Source organism: Sinohyriopsis cumingii, chromosome 4, assembly GCF_028554795.1.
Source record: "Sinohyriopsis cumingii isolate HCF-2022 chromosome 4, ASM2855479v2, whole genome shotgun sequence".
Lineage (NCBI taxonomy): Eukaryota > Metazoa > Mollusca > Bivalvia > Unionida > Unionidae > Sinohyriopsis > Sinohyriopsis cumingii.
In genome coordinates, this window is record NC_142964.1 from 35452322 (window position 1) to 35471859 (window position 19538).

Genomic DNA, 19538 nt, shown 5'->3' on the forward strand with positions numbered 1-19538 from the left:
TGCAAACTACTTCACCTTACGTACGTCACTCTCTCAAAAGTACATATTATCTGGTGAGAACCCGCTTTCTCCTCGTCGGCGTGGTACAGCAAACAGGTTACATTCGTCCGTCCTCCGTTCAAACTATCCTGTGGGTTCAATGGGTCCACCAACTTGTAACTTTCCACGATGAGTTTAAACTCGGGATTGGTTCTCAAACGGTGATCGTACTTGTGTTCCCATATTTCTACGACTTGGTATCCTTGCTGTTCTAACTTCAAGTGCCGCTGACAAGTGGCCTGGTATAAGCCTTCGATGGTTCGTTGTAAACACTGATTTTTAGTGTCACATTGAGGGTAGCAGAAGGGACATCCGTGAAATAAGCACCCGTTAAACTCGTACACGATCTGAGAGTTTTCCAAGTTCCAGACATCTACCAAATATGTTCCGATGGTCTTTTCGCCTGCTCCGTTTCGGGCTTGTAGAATCCATTTTGTCCTCCTTGTCGCACAAGTAATGTAACCAGCGTGTGGCTCTGACCGAGTATTGACGTTTCACAAAATTGGTCGTTTGAGAGTTTTTGGGCATGACTCGTTGGTGGTATACTAAGGAACAAGCTTTTTCAATGATGCAGGCTTCTTTCAAAGGATCGATCCCTCCGTGCCCCATGAGCAGTTCTCGAAATTTTCCACAGCAACTCCATAAAATGTCCACGTCGAAACTTTGTACACTTCCTCCAGGAATCTTGCTGAAGTGAGGGCAATGACTAAATATAGGCTCTTGTATGCACTTCTCGCACGATATTTTTGAATGAAGCATTCGTCTTGCAAGGATACACTTCGTCAAGACAGGGTTTAGAGGCCAAACATCCCTCACATTTCGATCCACAATGCTTGTGTTGCTCTCGATTGTTAAAGGCATAGTCACATTTCTCACAGTAATAGCTGAATTCCAGGAATGCAGCGATACTGGTGATGGCATCGAAATGTTCATCGTGATGATAGACGAGATTGTATTTGCCATCTTTGAAATTTTTGCCTCAAAACAACAGAGGTCCGCGCACTACTTGAGGGTGTACTTTCAAGGTGTATCGTGGAGCCAAGACGTCTTGCAGATTTTGCCTTTCAGGAATTCCACAGAGTGTTTGGATATCTTTGGATAGCTCCACTTGCTGCAACAGGAGTTCTGCTTCTCTTCATTGTTTGGCCCGGTGCGATTGTTGAATAGTTTTCCAGGCTCTTTTCCAATCTACCGTGTCATTCTTGTCAACATACGTTCGTCCTACGACGATGGAACGAGCCGAACACATCTTGTATTGAGGGTTGTAAATTCGGTCGAGACTCTTTTTGGTTCCTCCGATGTTCGACCACCAATAAAACATTTTCGCGTCTTTGTCCATTGGGGAAGAGACACAGGTCATGAACAGTGTCGTTGGATTGTTGCACGTGTTGAATCTTGTCGATGACTTTTAAAGGTCTCAGTTCTGCCGGGCTGCTAAACTCGATCCGAAACGGGGGACTTCAATCTGTCGTGATGAACGGAAAGTCTCAAGCGATCGACTTCTTTGATTTCACATTGCCGTTTCAGTGTGGTTAACAAAGAATCCAAACCTTAGCGACGAACCACTCTGCTTTCTCAGATGCTTCAGACTTTGAACTTCACCGTGTACGTGTAAGCCGTAGTTCTAAAGTTTCTAGCGGAGTGCTCGAATGTTGTAGTACTTTTGAGGAGTTAATGGTGGACTTTGGTTGGGTGTAGACTCTCTGGGTCTGGATTCTGGCTCCCTCATGTCATCTTCAAAATCCTTGCCGTTAATCTGAGCCAAGACTCCAGCTACTGTGCGATGCGACATATCACATTTCTCTCTCTTAATTTCTTCTCCTTTCTCCACGAAATGATGCGATCGTTTCATCTTGACTGCAAAAAGTCAAATGACTACATTTTGAACGCATTGATCCCCTATGTCCAGTATCTTCTCTATATAAAGGGCCAGTGTCTTCCCTTCCAGTATTCATTTCACTCTCAAACCGACCAGAACGATGAAAGAGCCCACACAAATCGAACTTCTAATCAGAGCTTTGCGAGGTGTCGTACGCAAGTTTTCTTTAGACAAGCCGACGGACTACTCCCCCTCTTTTCAAGATAAAAGTCAAGATACTTGCTATATCTGTAAAAACTAAAAAAGAAGAAAAAAAAAAAAGAAAGAAAGGGCATTAGGCTGCAGAGTGTTGAGACCGTCAAAAAAGCAAGACAGGTGTCAGAAGAGACAAAAGTCAAGATACCTGTTATCATCATCAAGAGACAGGACGTTGGTATTCAGACTGCTCTAAAATACAACAGAAGCAAGAGGAAGAGAGGGGTTAGGAGTGCAGAAAGAGAAAAATGAGAGGATAAGAAGACCAGGAGAAAGCGAGGTAGAAGAGGAGGAAAAGCTGTGAAAGTGAAATTAAAAAAAACAGAGACAGAAAAAGAAACACACAGAAGTCTATGAACTATTTAAAGTGTTGTGAATTGGATTGTAAAATTTGTAACAGGATAGACATGATAGAAAACGTAACTGTCAATTGGTTTTGATTTTTATAATCATAATAAGAATCTACACTCACGCACCCACCCACACACACACTCACACACACACACACACACACACACACACACACACACGCGCGCGCGCGCGCGCGTACTTCATTGAGTAAAAAGGGATTTTAAGTTTTAATTGATTTTGGCAAAGTGTTTGCTGTCTCTTTTCGAGAGACGTGTGTGGCCCTGAAAATGACCGTTGGGTGTTGTTTTTTTTAATGATAAAAAACCCTAAAGAAACTCAGGAACGGGAAGCAATCAATTTTAACTTCCTTAAGCCTTTGCCACAGCCAATGCCTTTTTCTAGACTTGCTCGTGTCGATGATGATTTGGTAGAAATCACTAGGGCTGGTATCTTAGGTGTAGGAAGGTCTTTTGTCGTAATGAAGAAGTCTGGTACATTTGTTTCAGACTCCTTACCTCTGCCAAAATGTCACTGTTTGACTTTCTCTATCCTCCTTCTGTCCTAGACCTTGTTTCTTCACTGCTGGTGCTTCTTCTTCCTGTCGTTTCCTTCTTCTTGCCTCTACTTCTTATTATTGTTGCTGCTGAAGGAGAAAAACGTGTTTTGCTTCTTTCTGCTGCTGTAAAACTTTCTGCAATTCTTCTTTCTGTCTCTGTTAATATCTTCGACGTGTGGTAAAGAAGGAGAAGGTGGCGAAGGTGCTTTTACAGGAAAAATTCTTGCGAAGAAGAGAGAAAACGCACTAAATGTCAAACAAAATCGGTCTCTTCTGGAAGTAGGACTGTATTTACTTTCGTTGCGCTGCTATGCCATCGCTTCTCGTCTCCACAGCTGGTGCACCCCAATTCATCGTCTTCTTAGTTTCTGTCATGTTTTGAAAATTCTGTCGCATTGAGTCACTGCACACAGACGCTAACGCATCGATATAGGGAATGTGACATCACAGGCAGCTCTCTTCGGATTGGAAGACAGACTCCGTACAGTGACTAAATTTTGTAACGCGTATTGATGAAAAAAAGCAATCCGTTTCGATCCGCTTTTCCACTATAAATAACAGCATTTCACTTCATTCCCTAAATCCTCTACATTAGTATCGTCAATGTTGTTCCATACGGACCTACCCATGTATGTCAGATCATCATGGACAATCATCCGGATCACCGATACGAGCGTTTGGAAAAGAAGAATCTATGCGGAGAGACAAGGCTGTCTGAAGAGAACATAGAAAGAAAGATCAGAAGTGAGAAGAAGTTTGAGGAACAGAAGAAGACCTATGCGACGCCCTCTATGTTAACGGAATGATGTTAAACAAAAAATGTGGGTCAATTTTTAAGGTATGATAGATTCATGTTCATAATACTTATTCTTATATATGTTATATATTGATTTTCATCAATCTAGGCAAGTATGTATGTTATATGTGTTATATATGTCTATGTCCCGCCAGTCCCGCTCCGCCAGGCGTTTTAGTTTTTTTTCAAATTAAGGTCAGCCCTAGCAACATTGTTACCAATGTTCAGTACCGTGACGTCATCTAACCTGTTCCTTGTCGCTATACAGTCCCAATATTCCCCATGTTCAATTCACCTTGACGCTAAGCGTTCTTGGTAGTGGTGGGGTGTCTGAAAAGTATTGACGCTAAACGTTCCCACGACCTTTTTGACTGCTATTTCATTGACGCTAAGGTATCCCCATTAACTACTTACATACCATACATTCATGCATACATCTAGGAATGCATACATGCGTGCTTGCATGCATGCATACACACATGCATACATACATACATACATGCACCTGTTCTTATAATCGCTTTATGTTATTCTTCATTTGATCTCGTCCTGTCTGTACTTATTTCGGTTTTTGTTCGCCTGGTTTGTCTGTCTATCCTTATGTTTCCTTTGGTAATGCTCTCGCTCTCTCTCTCTCCTCGCCTTTGCAACGCAAAATTCTGCCCTGTAACAACACTTCTCGATCTAATTATTAGCCTTATTTGAATATATTTTCATGGTATAAGTCTTTTGTTTTGAAATCTATATATTTGTTTTCATTACCCAAATGTTAATTATCTTTTTTTTGTTGGCAAAATGTGAACAAAAACGTTTAAATTAAATTTTGCCCCTTTCTCGTCACTTTTTTTGATCTATTATCACTGTTATTTTAAAGATCCGTTCTTTTTAATTGTTCCTTTTCAGTTCAGCCCCCACCCCTTGAATAATCTTCTGATTTTCTCTCACTCCGTTTTGTTATTGTTGGCATCGGTCTGATCCTTCTTTCTATGTTCTTTATATAATGTTTGCAGCCTATTAAAATTATGCCTGTACAATCATTATTCGCTGGTTTCTTAATGATTATTCTTTGATATTGAACGTTTAGTCCCTTGTTGGCTTCTTTATGTTAGTTTAGATCTCTCTGTTCCTCTTACTTTCCTATTATCAGATGGTGGCCCATGTTGTCTATTTGAATGTTCTTAATCGACGTACTTGCCTCTTGTCACCTTCTCTCAGGTTCTGGATATCTCCACATTCATCGCGCATGGTTCTTACTACAATTAAAACTGGGTGTTTATGTATTTTTTATTTGTATTTTTTTTAAATGTTGCTTTTATTGGTGCAGCGTTTTATTTCCCTCTGCGCTCAAATCGTTTGTTAGACACGACCTTATTTTAACTGCGGACTAGTGCAATGGCGGACACCCTGAACCCGCTTGTGTATTGGGGACAGAAAGATGACCAAATTTTCCTCAAAGTTGATCTTAGAGATGTGACAGTTAGTTGCATGGAATGAATTTATATAGACACCATGATTATTTATCTATTTTGCTTGCAAGTGTTCACTATCAATAAGAACTAGTTGGTTTTATAACCGGTATAGCTCAAAGGAAGAGTTATTTCCCCTGCATCGTATGAAAGTTCCAGAAATGTTAGCATTTTTATTAAGGGGAAAATAAAATCATTCTGTTCGTAAATTATGGTGTTAAAATAAATACGTTAGAGTACATGTTTAGAACCAAAAATTAAAATGGGGTATATATTTTGGTGTTAAGAAAATAGTTTCTGATTGAAACAACCCAACTTAGATTTATACGAATGCTGGCTGATTCGGACCGTTTCCGATTCAGACCGTAACTGATTCGGCCCGAATGACGGGCTTATTCTGCCCAAATGACGGGCTGATTCGGACCATATGAACTATTATAAGAAAAACCGTGTGACACACACATTATTTAGTTTAGTAGTTATTACTGTTTTTGCAGACATACTAAGAGAATATAAAATGTTGATATTCGGCATTTAAATTTACGTAAGACAGTTGTTAGCAAATTTCTAACCGAAATCAGAACAACTTCATATTAACTATAGCATTTAGATTTTTTCAACCAAAATAAAGAATATATATATATATATATATATATATATATATATATATATATATATATATATATATATATATATCTGTGTGTGTGTGTGTTTAAGGTTCAATACTTATTCAAAATTCGACACTTTAAAGATAGATTATGAATTTAGAAAAACATTAACAGACATTGCTTAAAACAAATATTATTAAAATATAATTCATTTTACAAGGTCCACAACATTAGAAGAATATAAATGTATGATATTGACGTGTGATATTTTATCGAACTAAATCAAAAATTGTACAGCACCTCGCTTTCTCCTTTAAGATAGAAGTTTTATATAGTACTATTAGTATATAGCAAAATAGACAGTGTAAATAAATTCTACATAAATCTAGGCATAAACCTACCGAGATCTGTATGTGTGGACACAAATAATGTAAACTCAGATCAATATGTATGAATAAATGTTGCTGCATGGACACTATTTTAGCGATTTTTGTCCCCAACAATCTGCATACAATTTAATGATCGATTCCTTAAATGCAATATAATGATCGATTCCTTCAATGCGTATTTGAACTGCTCAGCGTACACCACTCCCTCGATAACTCGTGCCCTGATAACTCGCAAACCCGCTTATAATGCAGTGTCAAGCATGGTTCCCATTTTTTAAAACCGAAAATACCACAAAAATGTATCCCTATTTGTTGAACTTGAAGAAAATCGCGATCAAAATTGGTAATGGAAACTTTGATGTATCACTCGTTTTATCGTTGAAAACGGTAGATAGGACCTGGAAATTTTAATCAACACTGTGAAATATCAAATTTAAAAATAGTTCATACAGTATTTTACATTTTCTTTCCAAACGACATTTCTAGTACACAGCAATTAACGATACATAAGGAAATTTTGATCAATGAAAATGTCACTTACACCGAGTGGAGGCAGTACTTTAATAAATAAATACAAATCAAATAATTTTTTATCAATTGAAATTTGTGTTCTAATTCCATCTTATTGTTCCTTTTAAGTGTAATTGTCATAAATGTAATGTGTTCTCTTGTAATTAAACGTAAAATGTGTCATTCTACCATAACAGCAATGACCGCGAGCGTTTCTCTGAGAACCTAATTAAGTGCCGACCGTGTTTTGATAACTGACTTGCGGAAGTATTTGTTGTATTGTTGCAATGAATTAAAAGCTGGCCATCTGTGTATTATCACGTTAATTATGTCTTTTGAATAAATAAAAAAAAGAGGTGGAATAAAAGAAAAGTTAAAGGGCACAAAAATCGGACTAACTTAAAATCTAGCGGTCTCGGTCATATGTCAGGTGAACTCACTTCATTTGATCAATCGAACACTGTAATAAACCTTATTGTGTATGTAACAGAAACTACCTTAAATTAACCGACTCTTTCATAACTGTGATCAAGGATAACAAGGCAGCTAAGCGAAATGAATACTTCGTAAAATATAGAGTTTGATTTCACGGATATGGACCATTTGTGAGCAAGCGAGTTTCAGAGAATTCCTGAAGTGGCATTTAGAGATATCCTCAGGGATGATAAGAAATTTCATTATTACTTCCAATGAAATCACGACATTAACATTGTACTAATTGAACAATAAAAAATTGAGTTCTGACGTAGACATGTCACGAAATAAGTGTCGTGTGTTTTAAAAAAAAAAAAAGGAATCTTGTTTGGTGGTGTATCAACAGTTAGTCTAGTTCCCAAATTACAGCCTACCGATTTGGCAAGGTACTAATAAACTCCGCTATGGGAACCAGACTCATCAAGAAAACAAAAGCAGTGAAGTAATTTTTCCTGTACACGTGATGGTTGTTCAAACCAGTTGGAACGATCTTTCATATGTTGGATATTTTGAAGAAAAAAATGTTATTTAAACAAAATAATGTAAACAACTTCATTAGAAAAAGCGCATTATTAAAAATTATTATCATCATGATTGTAAAATGAGGATGCAGTGATTTATCAGCCCAGTTCCCTAATGGTGCCCCCCCCCCCCCCCCCGGACAGTTTTCTCGATGTCATAGTGAATTTTTTCAATTCTTGGAGGTCCCTCGGTAACTCGCACCTTGCTTATAGTGCAGTCTATGTTTGTGGACCACGTTGTGCGCGAGTTATCGAGGGAGAGGTGTACCTGGGAAATAACGAGAAATATTGTGTCTTAAACAAATATGTAACATTTAAATCTCAGATGAAACTTATTGATATTTCACATGGTCTGAATCAGCCAAAAATCTGGTCCGAATCAGCCAGAAATCTGGTCCGAATCAGCCCGTAATTTAGACCAAATAAGCCTGGTCCGAATCAGCCATGGTCCGAATCAGCCTGTTACCATTTATGCTATGGATGGTCTGGTCCTACAATATAAGACATAGCCCATGTTGGTTTTCAGAACAAAAATATCGGGTGATGTGTCTTTACGTTCTAGGACTTTAGATGGTCTGCACCAATTACCGCACAGAAAGTTGCGACTGTCGCACAACTGTCACTTACCCGTGATTTTTTTAAATATATTTTTTTAGATAGCAGGAAAAAGAACACAAACTAAATGAAAGGAATGCAGAGAATGCAGTATAACTAAACATAGTGCATCTGATGCACACCATCTTTTTTTACTCCCTATTTTGTATGTGTGTGTGATTTGGCTACGATGTCTGTGGTGTGGCAGTTTATAGTGATATCTAGCAATGGAGCATCATGCTGCAGACATGTAGCATGATGTCCCACCCAGTCACATTATCCTGACACCAGGCTGACCAGTCCTAACACTAACCTTTTAATGCTGAGTGGAAAGTGAGGCAGCTGTTAGTACCATTTGTTATAAATCATTGGTAAGACTTGGCCGGGCATCAAACCCACGACCTCCCGCATCTGAGGTGGACGCTTCAACCACTAGGCCACTGGAGCTGTCCCCTATTTTGTACAGTTGCTAAATTAGATAAAGTGAGAATTTTAACATTATTCCAGAAAAAATCATATTGTTCCTTTTCACTCATACTCCAGTATGTTTAGTTGAAGTTAAGTACTAAAAATCTTTCTACCAGTTTTGAATGTGACCCCGAGTGCTTAATAGTACAAATTTAGCAAATTTGGTCATACAAAGTTACTGCTGTTTGCAAAAATTTGTCTGGAATGACTTATGCTGTGAGTGACCACTTGTCATTTATGACCATAGTCATCGTGCATAGATTGATTTTATTATGTAAGTGCAACATTGTGAGTGACCATCTGCAGAATGTGACCAGTGACCATAATTTTTAGTCAAAATCCATGATTGTATGCAGTGCAAAATAAACACAGTAAAATACAAGTGATCTTGATCTTTATTTAATCCTCTGTAACCACAACCATTTAGCAGGGTTTACTGGGGATTAAAGAAACTGATCATTTTAATTAATAAAAGACACTGATCATTTTTATAAAAAAAAATGTTTCATATATATAACTGCTTCATAGGCTTGTTCTAAGCAACAAAAGTTGAGTCTGGCTTCCTGTTTCATCAAACCTGCAGCAGACCATAAGTCAGACTTCAGTACTTGACACTCATTGTCATTGTTGTACCAGAGTCATGTAAATTCCTGTTTCTTCAAAAAGGGAGCAGTTAAGGATGTACATAGTCAATTTGCAGTTTTATATTGTTTCTTTATCTTTAGCAAAAGCCGCTTAATCCCAATAATGTCATAATTAGAAACCTTCAGGTGCTTCACTGTGGTGGCAGAGTTAGATTGTTTGTCATTGGAGTCAGTCTGTAATGACTAGGGTGTATCAGGTCTTTGTCTTTGTTTTTAATACGTTTATTATCATTTTCCATATATGATTGTCTTTGTAAAAGGTTCGTCTTTGTTTTTACAGTTATTAACTCATTAACCCTGCATGCCATATTTACTCATCATGTTATACCCTACTTCCGAGCTCTGTAATGTCAACATCATTTCTGATACATCAGAAATGGGTGGTATTACTTAAAAGTGGACAGATGTAGTTATACAGTGACACGTAGACTTTATATTTGTGTTACAAACTACAATAGGGAGAAACCAATTTTTGAGAATTTTAGGCCAAAAATTACCAGTTGCAGAACTGGAGTTAGTGTCCAGATTTTTTACTTTTTGGCTTGAGCTCTAAAGCAAACCAGTCCAAACTGCACAGACTGGTGAACCATTGCAAACATTTGGCTTGGCTTGAGATTTGGAGTAAAAAGTGGCCAGAGGCTGAAAATCATGGGTCCAGGACACAAAAAAGGGTCAAATTTGTATACTTCTGAACATTTACATAGGCAAAATGTAAAACTTTCGGAAGCAAATGTATTTGGATGCATTCAAAAGTTACCCCAAAAATGCATTTCCTACCCCCATTTCAGGCAAAAATTAATATAATCTCTGGGAGTGAATGAGTTAAAACCAGTCATAATTTGTTTATCATAGTGCCACGAGACAAGGATGCAGGCTTGCACCTTCCCAGTTTGGAGGTTTGGAACCACTTTCACTGGAAAGCTTAAAAAGTAATATTTCTCTGAATTTGCCACATTCCTGGCAAGAACATTTTGGCAGACATTCTGTCATTGGAAGGGAAGATGGTTCTTATGGAATAGTTGTTCCACCAATTTGTGGCAGACTGCCTGTTCTAATTTTGGGGAACTCACTTGGTTGACTAGTTTGCCACCAAGCTGAAGAACAAGCTCCCATTGTACACATCCCCAGTCCCTGACCAAAGGACCTGGGTAGTTGACACTTTCAGCTTTAAATGGGATTATCTATTCACCTATGCCTGCACAACCTTCAGGATGATCCTACACAAAGTCAGGCACTCCAAGGCTCAGCTGTTTGTAATAGCCCCTCTGCAACCCCAGTGGTTGTGGGTTTAGTGATCTTCTCAATCAGCAGGTAGACCCTTCCAGGATGTTATCTCAGGAGAGACCTCCTCACGCACCATGAGCTATCTCCTACACAACAGCCCTGAGATTCTCCACATTCATGCTCAGCTTACCTCAGACAATATCTTCTCAAAGAAAAGTTGTTGATCAAAGTTGCCAAGTACATTATTCAGTCCAGGAGAAGATCAGTATCTTAGGTGTATGATGCCAGCTGGAGAATTTGTTGTGGTTGTTATAGTTTTCAATGTGTCAGACCTAGCTATCCCTCTGTGAGCATAGTGGCCAATTTGGTTCTTCTCTTTCTTTTCAAAGAGAAACAGTGCTCAGATACAATTAAGGGCTATCAAGCAGCTCTTTCCACATCTCAAAATTCCCTGCCATTGGGATAGATTCTCACTTAGCAGACCCAGCCAGGTATTTCAAATCGCAAAGACCAGTGTCTTGCTTTCTGATGTAAAATGGAATCTCTCTTGTGTCTTGTGGTCTTTAAATAATCCTAGGTATGAATGTTTATATGAAGCTTTGTTTGAGAAACTTTCCCTTAAGATGGTTTTCTTGCTCACCTTAGAATCTGCATGACAATGGAGCAAGCTTCATGTCCTATCCATACAGCAGGGCTGTGTCAGGTTCACTGTGAATTATAAGTCAGCAGTTTCTCTTCTTTGCCAGACAGACATTTTAGCAAAGAACCAGCTTCCTTCATTTCTTCCACCAGGAATGACCAAGATAAACTTGTATGTCCAGTTAGGGCTTCATGCTTTTGCTTAGCAGCCCTTAAAGAGAGGAGGAAGACTAGGAACCTCCCCTTTAAACGTTTAGCTGATATTTCAGCTTTGCATTATTATAGTTAGGAGAGCTTTCCAGTCCCTTGCTGTTAGGGATCTACTTGTCTTTCATGAAAATTAAATGCCATGAGATTCGAGATATTGCTGCCTGACTGGCTTATCTAACTCATTCATCTTTGGAGGATGTGATGAAAACCACATTTTGGCACTCTCACACAACTTTCTCCTTCTGTTGCCTTGATATGTTCGCCCTCAAAGGTGGAGGCATTCTCTCACTGGGCCCAGTCATCATTGTTCAGAAAGTGGCCCATGCAGATTCCATCCCACAGGAGTTTCCTGCTCTTCTGTGAGGGTGAGTAATCCTGGTATTTGTTTTTTATTCATCAATTGTGAGATCATTATAAAATGTAATTTGTTGATGGTGGCAGTAAAGCTAAATTTAATGATGCAGTACTTGTTGCTCTTGCCAGCATCCGTCCTCCTGCCCAGCACTAATGTCCCACTAAGCTAAGCTGTTCCATCTAAATAGGAAAGGATGCCAGCATCTGTCCTGCTGCCCAGCACTGATGTCCCACTAAGCTAAGCTGTTCCATCTAAATAGGAAAGGATGCCAGCATCAGTCCTCCTGCCCAGCACTGATGTCCCACTAAGCTAAGCTGTTCCATCTAAATAGGAAAGGATGCCAGCATCCATCCTTCTGCCCAGCACTGATGTCCCACTAAGCTAAGCTGTTCCATCTAAATAGGAAAGGGTGCCAGCATCTGTCCTCCTGCCCAGCACTGATGTCCCACTAAGCTAAGCTGTTCCATCTAAATAGGAAAGGATGCCAGCATCCATCCTTCTGCCCAGCACTGATGTCCTACTAAGCTAAGCTGTTCCATCTAAATAGGAAAGGATGCCAGCATCCGTCCTCCTGCCCAGCACTGATGTCCTACTAAGCTAAGCTGTTCCATCTAAATAGGAAAGGATGCCAGCATCCGTCCTCCTGCCCAGCACTGATGTCCCACTAAGCTAAGCTGTTCCATCTAAATAGGAAAGGATGCCAGCATCCATCCTCCTGCCCAGCAGTGATGTCCCACTAAGCTAAGCTGTTCCATCTAGATAGGAAAGGATGCCAGCATCCCTCCTCCTGCCCAGCACTGATGTCCCACTAAGCTAAACTGTTCCATCTAAATAGCAAAGGATGCCAGCATGCATGCTTAAAATGTGTGAGATTTTTCTGCATGTGTGATCCATTGTTCTGGAAGCTTCTCATTCACTTTAATGAGAGGCTAAATTTTAATCATTCAGTCAGGGTGTTTTCCTCCCTGAAAAGTATTACCTATACAACAGTAGCAGGTGAGAATTACATCATAAAAATTTGTTCTCTTGCACAAAAACTACATTATTGCTTCTCATCAAGAAAATGTTAGTGCTACTCCTCCAATATGGATAGTCATATAAACATAAGATTTTCACCAACAGACATTGTGATATCTAGTTGAATCTAAATGAGAATGGACCTGATTTGACATTCATTTTGGCTGCCAAGGCTGCTATGTTGAAAATAGTTACAACTACTCCTCAGTAGAAAGTCATATTGACATGGAGTTTTCATCAGAAGATGTCAAGTTGGTTATAATGAAAAAACAGTGCAGATCTAACCTCTTATATACCTGCCATGATGGACGTTTTGAAAATCTTGTTACTGCTGTTCCTTCTAGATGGATGCATATTTATATGTAGTTTTCAACAAAAGCTTCTTATGATGTATCGATGATCTTAAAATGGTGCTGATCTGGCAACCAGTATGTCCACTATGGCAGCCATCTTGAAAATCTTGTTATTTCTTGCTTTGCATGGATGGTCATATTCATGTGGGGTTTTCCCCAAAAAGACTTATAAATAATGCCTGGTTGATATCCAATATGGCGGACACAACAGCCAATTGAAAATCTTGTTATTGCTCAGAAATATTACAGATTGTTTCAAAACTCACCAGGTAAAATTGAAGACATTTAATCTTGAATTCCTGGGATTTGTTTCAGATGTACAAGTGTCAGCCCTTTTGGCTTCTGCTGCATAGTTTTGCATTTTGCATAGGGTCCAATTTTTAAAGAAAAATAATTTCCCAGCTTTTCAGAACAGGTTATTATGGTTATTTAAAAATGACCTCATATACCTGAGGTATTGTTAAAATAACCTTAATTCCCTTTATTTTTGATTATGATTGATGGGTGTAGGTTGGGTTATAGCACATATTTCAGATGTGCAGTTCTCAAAGCTCTTAAAAAACTGCTAGCTCAAAGGTAAAAAAAAAGGCAATAACCTTTTAAATTTTTTATACATGTTTTAATTTATATTAGAAACATTTATAATTGCACTATCAGAAGCTAATATTGTCTATGATGGCAGAATTCATTTTCTCAACATTAATACCTGCTGAAGTTAGTGTACTTTGTACTAGTTCTGCTAATTTTATAAGCACATTGGAGCTTTAGATAATGCATAAATTCCATAATTACCGCACATAAAGAAATCTCAGTCATGGCACATGAAAGCAACATAAAATTATGCCAGCATTCTCTGCACTTTGTACCGCTCCGATGGCCTTGTGGTTAGAGCGTTCGCCTCGGATGCGGGAGGTCGTGGGTTCGATCCTCGGCCAAGTCATACCAGAGACTTAAAAAATGGTACTAACAGCTGCCTCTCTTGGCGTTCAGCATTAAGAGGTTATTGTTAGGACTGGTCAGCCTGGTGTCAGGATAATGTGACTCGGTTGGACATCATGCTACATGTCTGCGGCATAATGCCCCAGTACTAGAATCACTATAAACTGCCACACTGCAGACATCGTAGCGATATGACTGAAAAATTGTTAAAGCTACGTTAAAAATCAAAATCACATCACACTCTGCACTTTGTATGTTACAAATGAAAACAACTTATCCTTATTTTGGCCTTCAGATAAGTACATGACAACTGTATAGCGGAACTTTGATGGATTTGTGTTTGTAAACATTTGCATTGTTACTGTTGTTGAACCTATAATATGGGTTCAAAAATAGACCTATGATGTATTGATTCAGTGCTAAATTCTCATTGTTGATTCATTTTATTTTTGCAGCAAGTTCCATCATTCCCACTGATCTGTATATTTTTTGCATCTGTGATTCCAATGAATGTGTTCACAACAGTATTGCCCCACATAGAAATAACTTGTTTTTTTAGAAACATTCATTTACAAATAGAAATAATTGATAGGAGAAAAGAGAAAACTTTGTTTTTTTATAGCAAAGATTGACTCTTACATATGACAATAATGAGCAAACTTATATATATATATATATATATATATATATATATATATATATATATATATATATATATATATATATATATATATATATATATTTATATATATCTGTGTGTGTGTATGTTTACACTGCTGTTTTCAAAACTTCATTTCAGGACGAGTCATTAGATGTCACAGAGGACAGCATTAAGTTTGAAGCCTATGGAGTCGGTCAGAAGGGTCGCAACAGATATGAATTTAACTTGGACTTTTACCTCCCAGTTGAGGCAAATGTATGTGTGATGCTAGCACAATGGTTACATTTTATAACCCTCTACTAGTTAGTTTCTTTCATTATAATTGCAGCTTTTGATATATTTGATATATTATTAAAACTATATCTTTTTGCCTTCTGTCGATGCTATGTATGTGTCATAGTGTTTTGTGTTGTTTTTATTTTCATATTGTTTCTGTATTGTCTTAGTGTTTTGTGTTGTTTTTATTTTCATATTGTGTCTTACCTACCTGGCCCACTAAGTTGTAGTAATTGTTTTTTGTTCCATCATGTTTTTGTTTTTTATAGCTCTGCTGGTCATAGACCAGAAGAGTATATGGGATGGTTTGTTTTTTGTCATCCATCATTTATTGTCTGTTGCTTAACATCCGTCTGTCCGTTAGCACAAGTTTCTAATCATTGTTATTGTTGCCTGAGACTTAACATATTCATCCCTTCGTCTAGATGGTCCTAGATGAAAATGGTGCTGCTGGCACATCAAATATGGCTGCTACAGTAGCCATCTAGAAAATCTTGTTATCACTACTCCTCCTGATAGAATGGTCATATCAATATGGAGTTTTCACTAAAAGATTTCTTATGATGTCTTGTTGGTGCTAAATGAAAATGGTACAAGTTAGGCTTCAGGTGTAGCCACCATGGCAGTCATATAGAAAATCTTATTGCTGTTATTCCTGAATGAATGGTCATATTAACATGTGGTTTAAGCAAGACTTTTTATAAGTTCTGGTTGTCTTAATACCAATGGTACCTGTCTGATGTCCAATATGGCTACAATGGCAGCCAGCTTGAAAATCTTATTATTGCAAGTCACTTAGAAGATAATTTTCCATGACAATATGACTTGAATTGTGTTTAAAAGAAATCTCAGTGTCTTCGTTAGTATCATTGTGTCCTAAATTTGATGAAGTGTATTTGTTTTTTTTAGGGCTTTGTGAAAGGGAGATGTAGGCATTATGTAGCTTTTGTCTGACTGTGCAGGTGAAGTTTTAAAGATGTGAGTTCTTAATTGGCTAGTACAACGTGGATTTTCATTAACTTATTAGTGGCATTGTCTTCTAGAATTAGATGAAATGCATCTGGATGTGCAGTGCTATGGGACAGGTAGGTGTTAAATGTTTAGACACTATAGTTTGTGTCTACTTGAACAAGTGAGGTTTCAATTTATCAAAATAGAATCTGTCCTGAGGTTGTAACATGGCTCAATTCAAGCCTTCAGCCCACACTTCACTAAAGTTACTATCGTACAATTGGGACAGCTTGAGCTTCAGCGTGCAGGATGTATGAGCCACATGCCCTTTTGATTGACCGAAGCTGTTTTCAGTTCAGATCGGATGGTTCAGTGTTCCTATTGACACAACCAGGCTTCTTAGCCAAAAATAGGTTACCTTCTGTCATTATTCGCTCACTCTATTAGATAGTTTGAGTACAGCGGCCATGCACTCAAGCACTATTTGAGACAACAGGCATGTGTTTTGCAAAATGCAGGAGAGCTGTTTACAGGGTTTACAGCTGTTTACAGCTCTCTTGGTGGTGTTGAGAGTTATTCAGTTTCCTACAATATTTATGACATCGTTTACGGCACATCATTGTTTAAGGTACATGGGGTCATATCAAAATGGCAGAAACCTGTAAACATAGCAGTATTTGTGAAAGGCAACTGCCATGAAATCTGGGACACAAATTGAGAAATTCACTCAGAAATCATCTGAAAATCCTTGTTTTGAACAGTAGGATTGGGGAGAGTGATGGAAACAATTTTTGGAGCATGATGGTGTGGGAGAGTGATCACACTTTTCAAAACACAAACCCTGGAGTCGAACAGTGGCATGTGCAAACACCTCTTTCTTCCTGTTGAAGGCCAGGAAACAGGATATCACCCCTCAAGCCTTTGGTTCATGGCTGAATTGGGTTATCGCAATATCCAAGTCGCTTCATGAAGATTACTGTTCATGGGTTTAGAACAATATTTGTGAGTAACGTTTCAATCCAAGTTATAGTAGAAGCTGTTTGGTTGGCATTTAGAGTCAACCTTTTCAAGTTTTTGTCCCAAATATTTAGCATCATAGAGGCAAAAATTGAATCTGGTAGGTCCAGTGGCAGCAGCCCAGACCCATTTCAGATAATCAACACAGCCTATCAGCTTCGCAGGATTTGCCAGTGAAATTTTGTAGGTAAGAAGATTTCAGTAATTCTTAACCATATGTAGGGGTCACTGATCATGTGATTCTAAGCTGTGTTGTTTTTGTAATTCGGAGAATGGGTTATCATTTGTATGGGGAATCCAGCCATCATTCCCTAGAAGGATACCTAAGGCAGAGGTCCAGTGCTCAGCATTCTTTCCTCCTGTTACCTCCTAACATCCTAACATGTGATTGGGGAATGTATTTGAAGGAGAAAGCAAATTTTTCAGTAAATTTTGTTTCTTCAGAAATATTTGCCCAACAACATCACATTAAAAAACACTCCCAACCACCCTGCCATGTGAGCATCCTCATTAGTTTATCACTCAGCTAAATATACTAGTGACACCTGGAAGTGGGAAGGGGAGGTAATGGGTAAGAGTTATTGTCCTATGCTTATATGAGCTAGACAGAGAAAGATGATTTTAATCTTTTAGTAGGCTGGATTTGTGAGGTAGCAGGCTAATATTCCTAACGTAATTTGATTGCGTAAGTATTCTCGGAGAAACGTAAGTTATTTAAAGATTTGCTTTCCATGAGCTCTGGTGTGGTAGAATAAAGCAACATTTTGGGCCACTGTTCAGAACTTGTTCGACTTGCCTGCATTATACAGGCTTGCTTCCATTAGTGAGATTCATGTCTTGTCAGATGATCTGAGCTATCAGGCACTTTTGCTATAATGATTTAAGTGCAATTATGATTGACATAGCTGTCATTGCTAAGAACAGGCTTCTGTTGATAGGGAATTACTTTGATTTGAAGTCTCTAATTTCCTTGGACCAGGATCCAGTAAGGACTCAGAAGTGAGACCTAAGTGAACTGAGCTGATCAGAAGAGGAAGATCTTTCTGTTCATATCAATGAAAGATGGGGTAATATTTTTGCACTGGCTCCGTCATTTTTAATCTAATGGGTTATTCGTTCTGCTTATAAGGAACTAACCATATACCAGTTCTTGCACTGGCTCTCTCATTTTGAACTTAATAGGTTATTTGCTCTGTTTATGAGGAACTAACTGAATAAGAATTTTTGCATTGGCTTATTTTGAACCCAGTGGATTATTTGCTCTGCTTATGAGGAACTAACCAAATACTAAGGTGTTTCTTGGTCGGCCCCTTCTCCACTTGCATTGAGGGTTCCATATCAATGCCTGTCTGGTAATGTTGGTTGGCAGCTTACGTAGGGTGTTTCCTATCTGACCTCACATTCTCTTCTTGATCTCATCCTCTACCAGAAGCTGGGAGGTTCTCTGCCACAGGTTGGTGTTGCAGATGGTGTCTGGCCAGTGGATCTCTAGCATTCTTCTTAGGCAGTTGTTGTTGAAGGTCTGAACTCTCTACGGTCGACTAGGTGGTTCTCAAGGTCTATGCTTCATACAGTAGGACTGACTTCACTTTGGAGTTGAACAGTCTGATCTTGCTTGTCAAGAAATATTTTTGAGCTTCAGATGTTCTTGAGTTGCATGAAAGCTGCTCTCGCCTTTCTGAACCTTGCCTTGATGTCTGCATCTGTGCCACCCTGATTTTTGATAATGCTGCTCTGAACCTTGCCTTGATGTCTGCATCTGTGCCACCCTGATTTTTGATAATGCTGCTCAGGTACGTGAAGGACTCCACCTCTTCCAGGGGGCTTCCGTGCAGTGTGACTGGGTTGTTACTGACATAATTGATCTTAAGGATCTTGGTCTTGTCTTTGTGGATGTTGAGGCCAACCTGTGCTGATGTGGCTGCCGGTACGTTGGTCTTGTCCTGCAGTTGCTGATGACTATGGGACAAGAGTGCTAGGTCATTGGCAAAGTCCAGGTCCTCAAGTTGACTCCTCAATATCCACTGGATCCCATGTCTCTGCCCATTGGTGGAAGTCTTCATAATCCAGTAAATGGCAAGAAGGAAAAGAAACGGTGACTGCAAGCAGCCTTGCCTCATGCCAGTTTGCACTAAGAAGCTGTCTGTCTGCTGTCCTGCATGAATGACTCTGCAGGACATTCCGTTATAAACATTCTTGATCAGGTTCACCAGCTTGGTTGGGATACCGTAGCGTCAAAGAAGTTTTCAGCGTGTCTCTTGGTCCACACTATCGAATGCCTTCTCATAATCAACAAAGTTGATGTAGAGCAAAAAATTCCACCCAATGATTACTCAGCTATGATGCAAAGAGTAGCTATTTGGCCCGTACATGATCTGTTCTGCAGGAAGCCCATTTGCTTTTCTT

The 19538-nt window shown here is 38.8% G+C and overlaps 1 protein-coding gene across 1 annotated transcript in view; it reads left to right on the forward strand.

Annotated features, from left to right (window-relative positions):
• Positions 1 to 5157: 5157 nt before the first annotated feature.
• Positions 5158 to 19538, forward strand: part of LOC149800924 (very-long-chain (3R)-3-hydroxyacyl-CoA dehydratase-like) — a 45862-nt gene continuing 31481 nt past the window's right edge. Inside the window, exons 1-2 of the mRNA XM_089954986.1 lie at positions 5158 to 5292; positions 15027 to 15143. Of these exons, the coding sequence (XP_089811112.1) occupies positions 5209 to 5292; positions 15027 to 15143 (201 nt within the window). The 5' untranslated portion in view covers positions 5158 to 5208. The remainder of the gene's footprint in view (positions 5293 to 15026; positions 15144 to 19538) is intronic.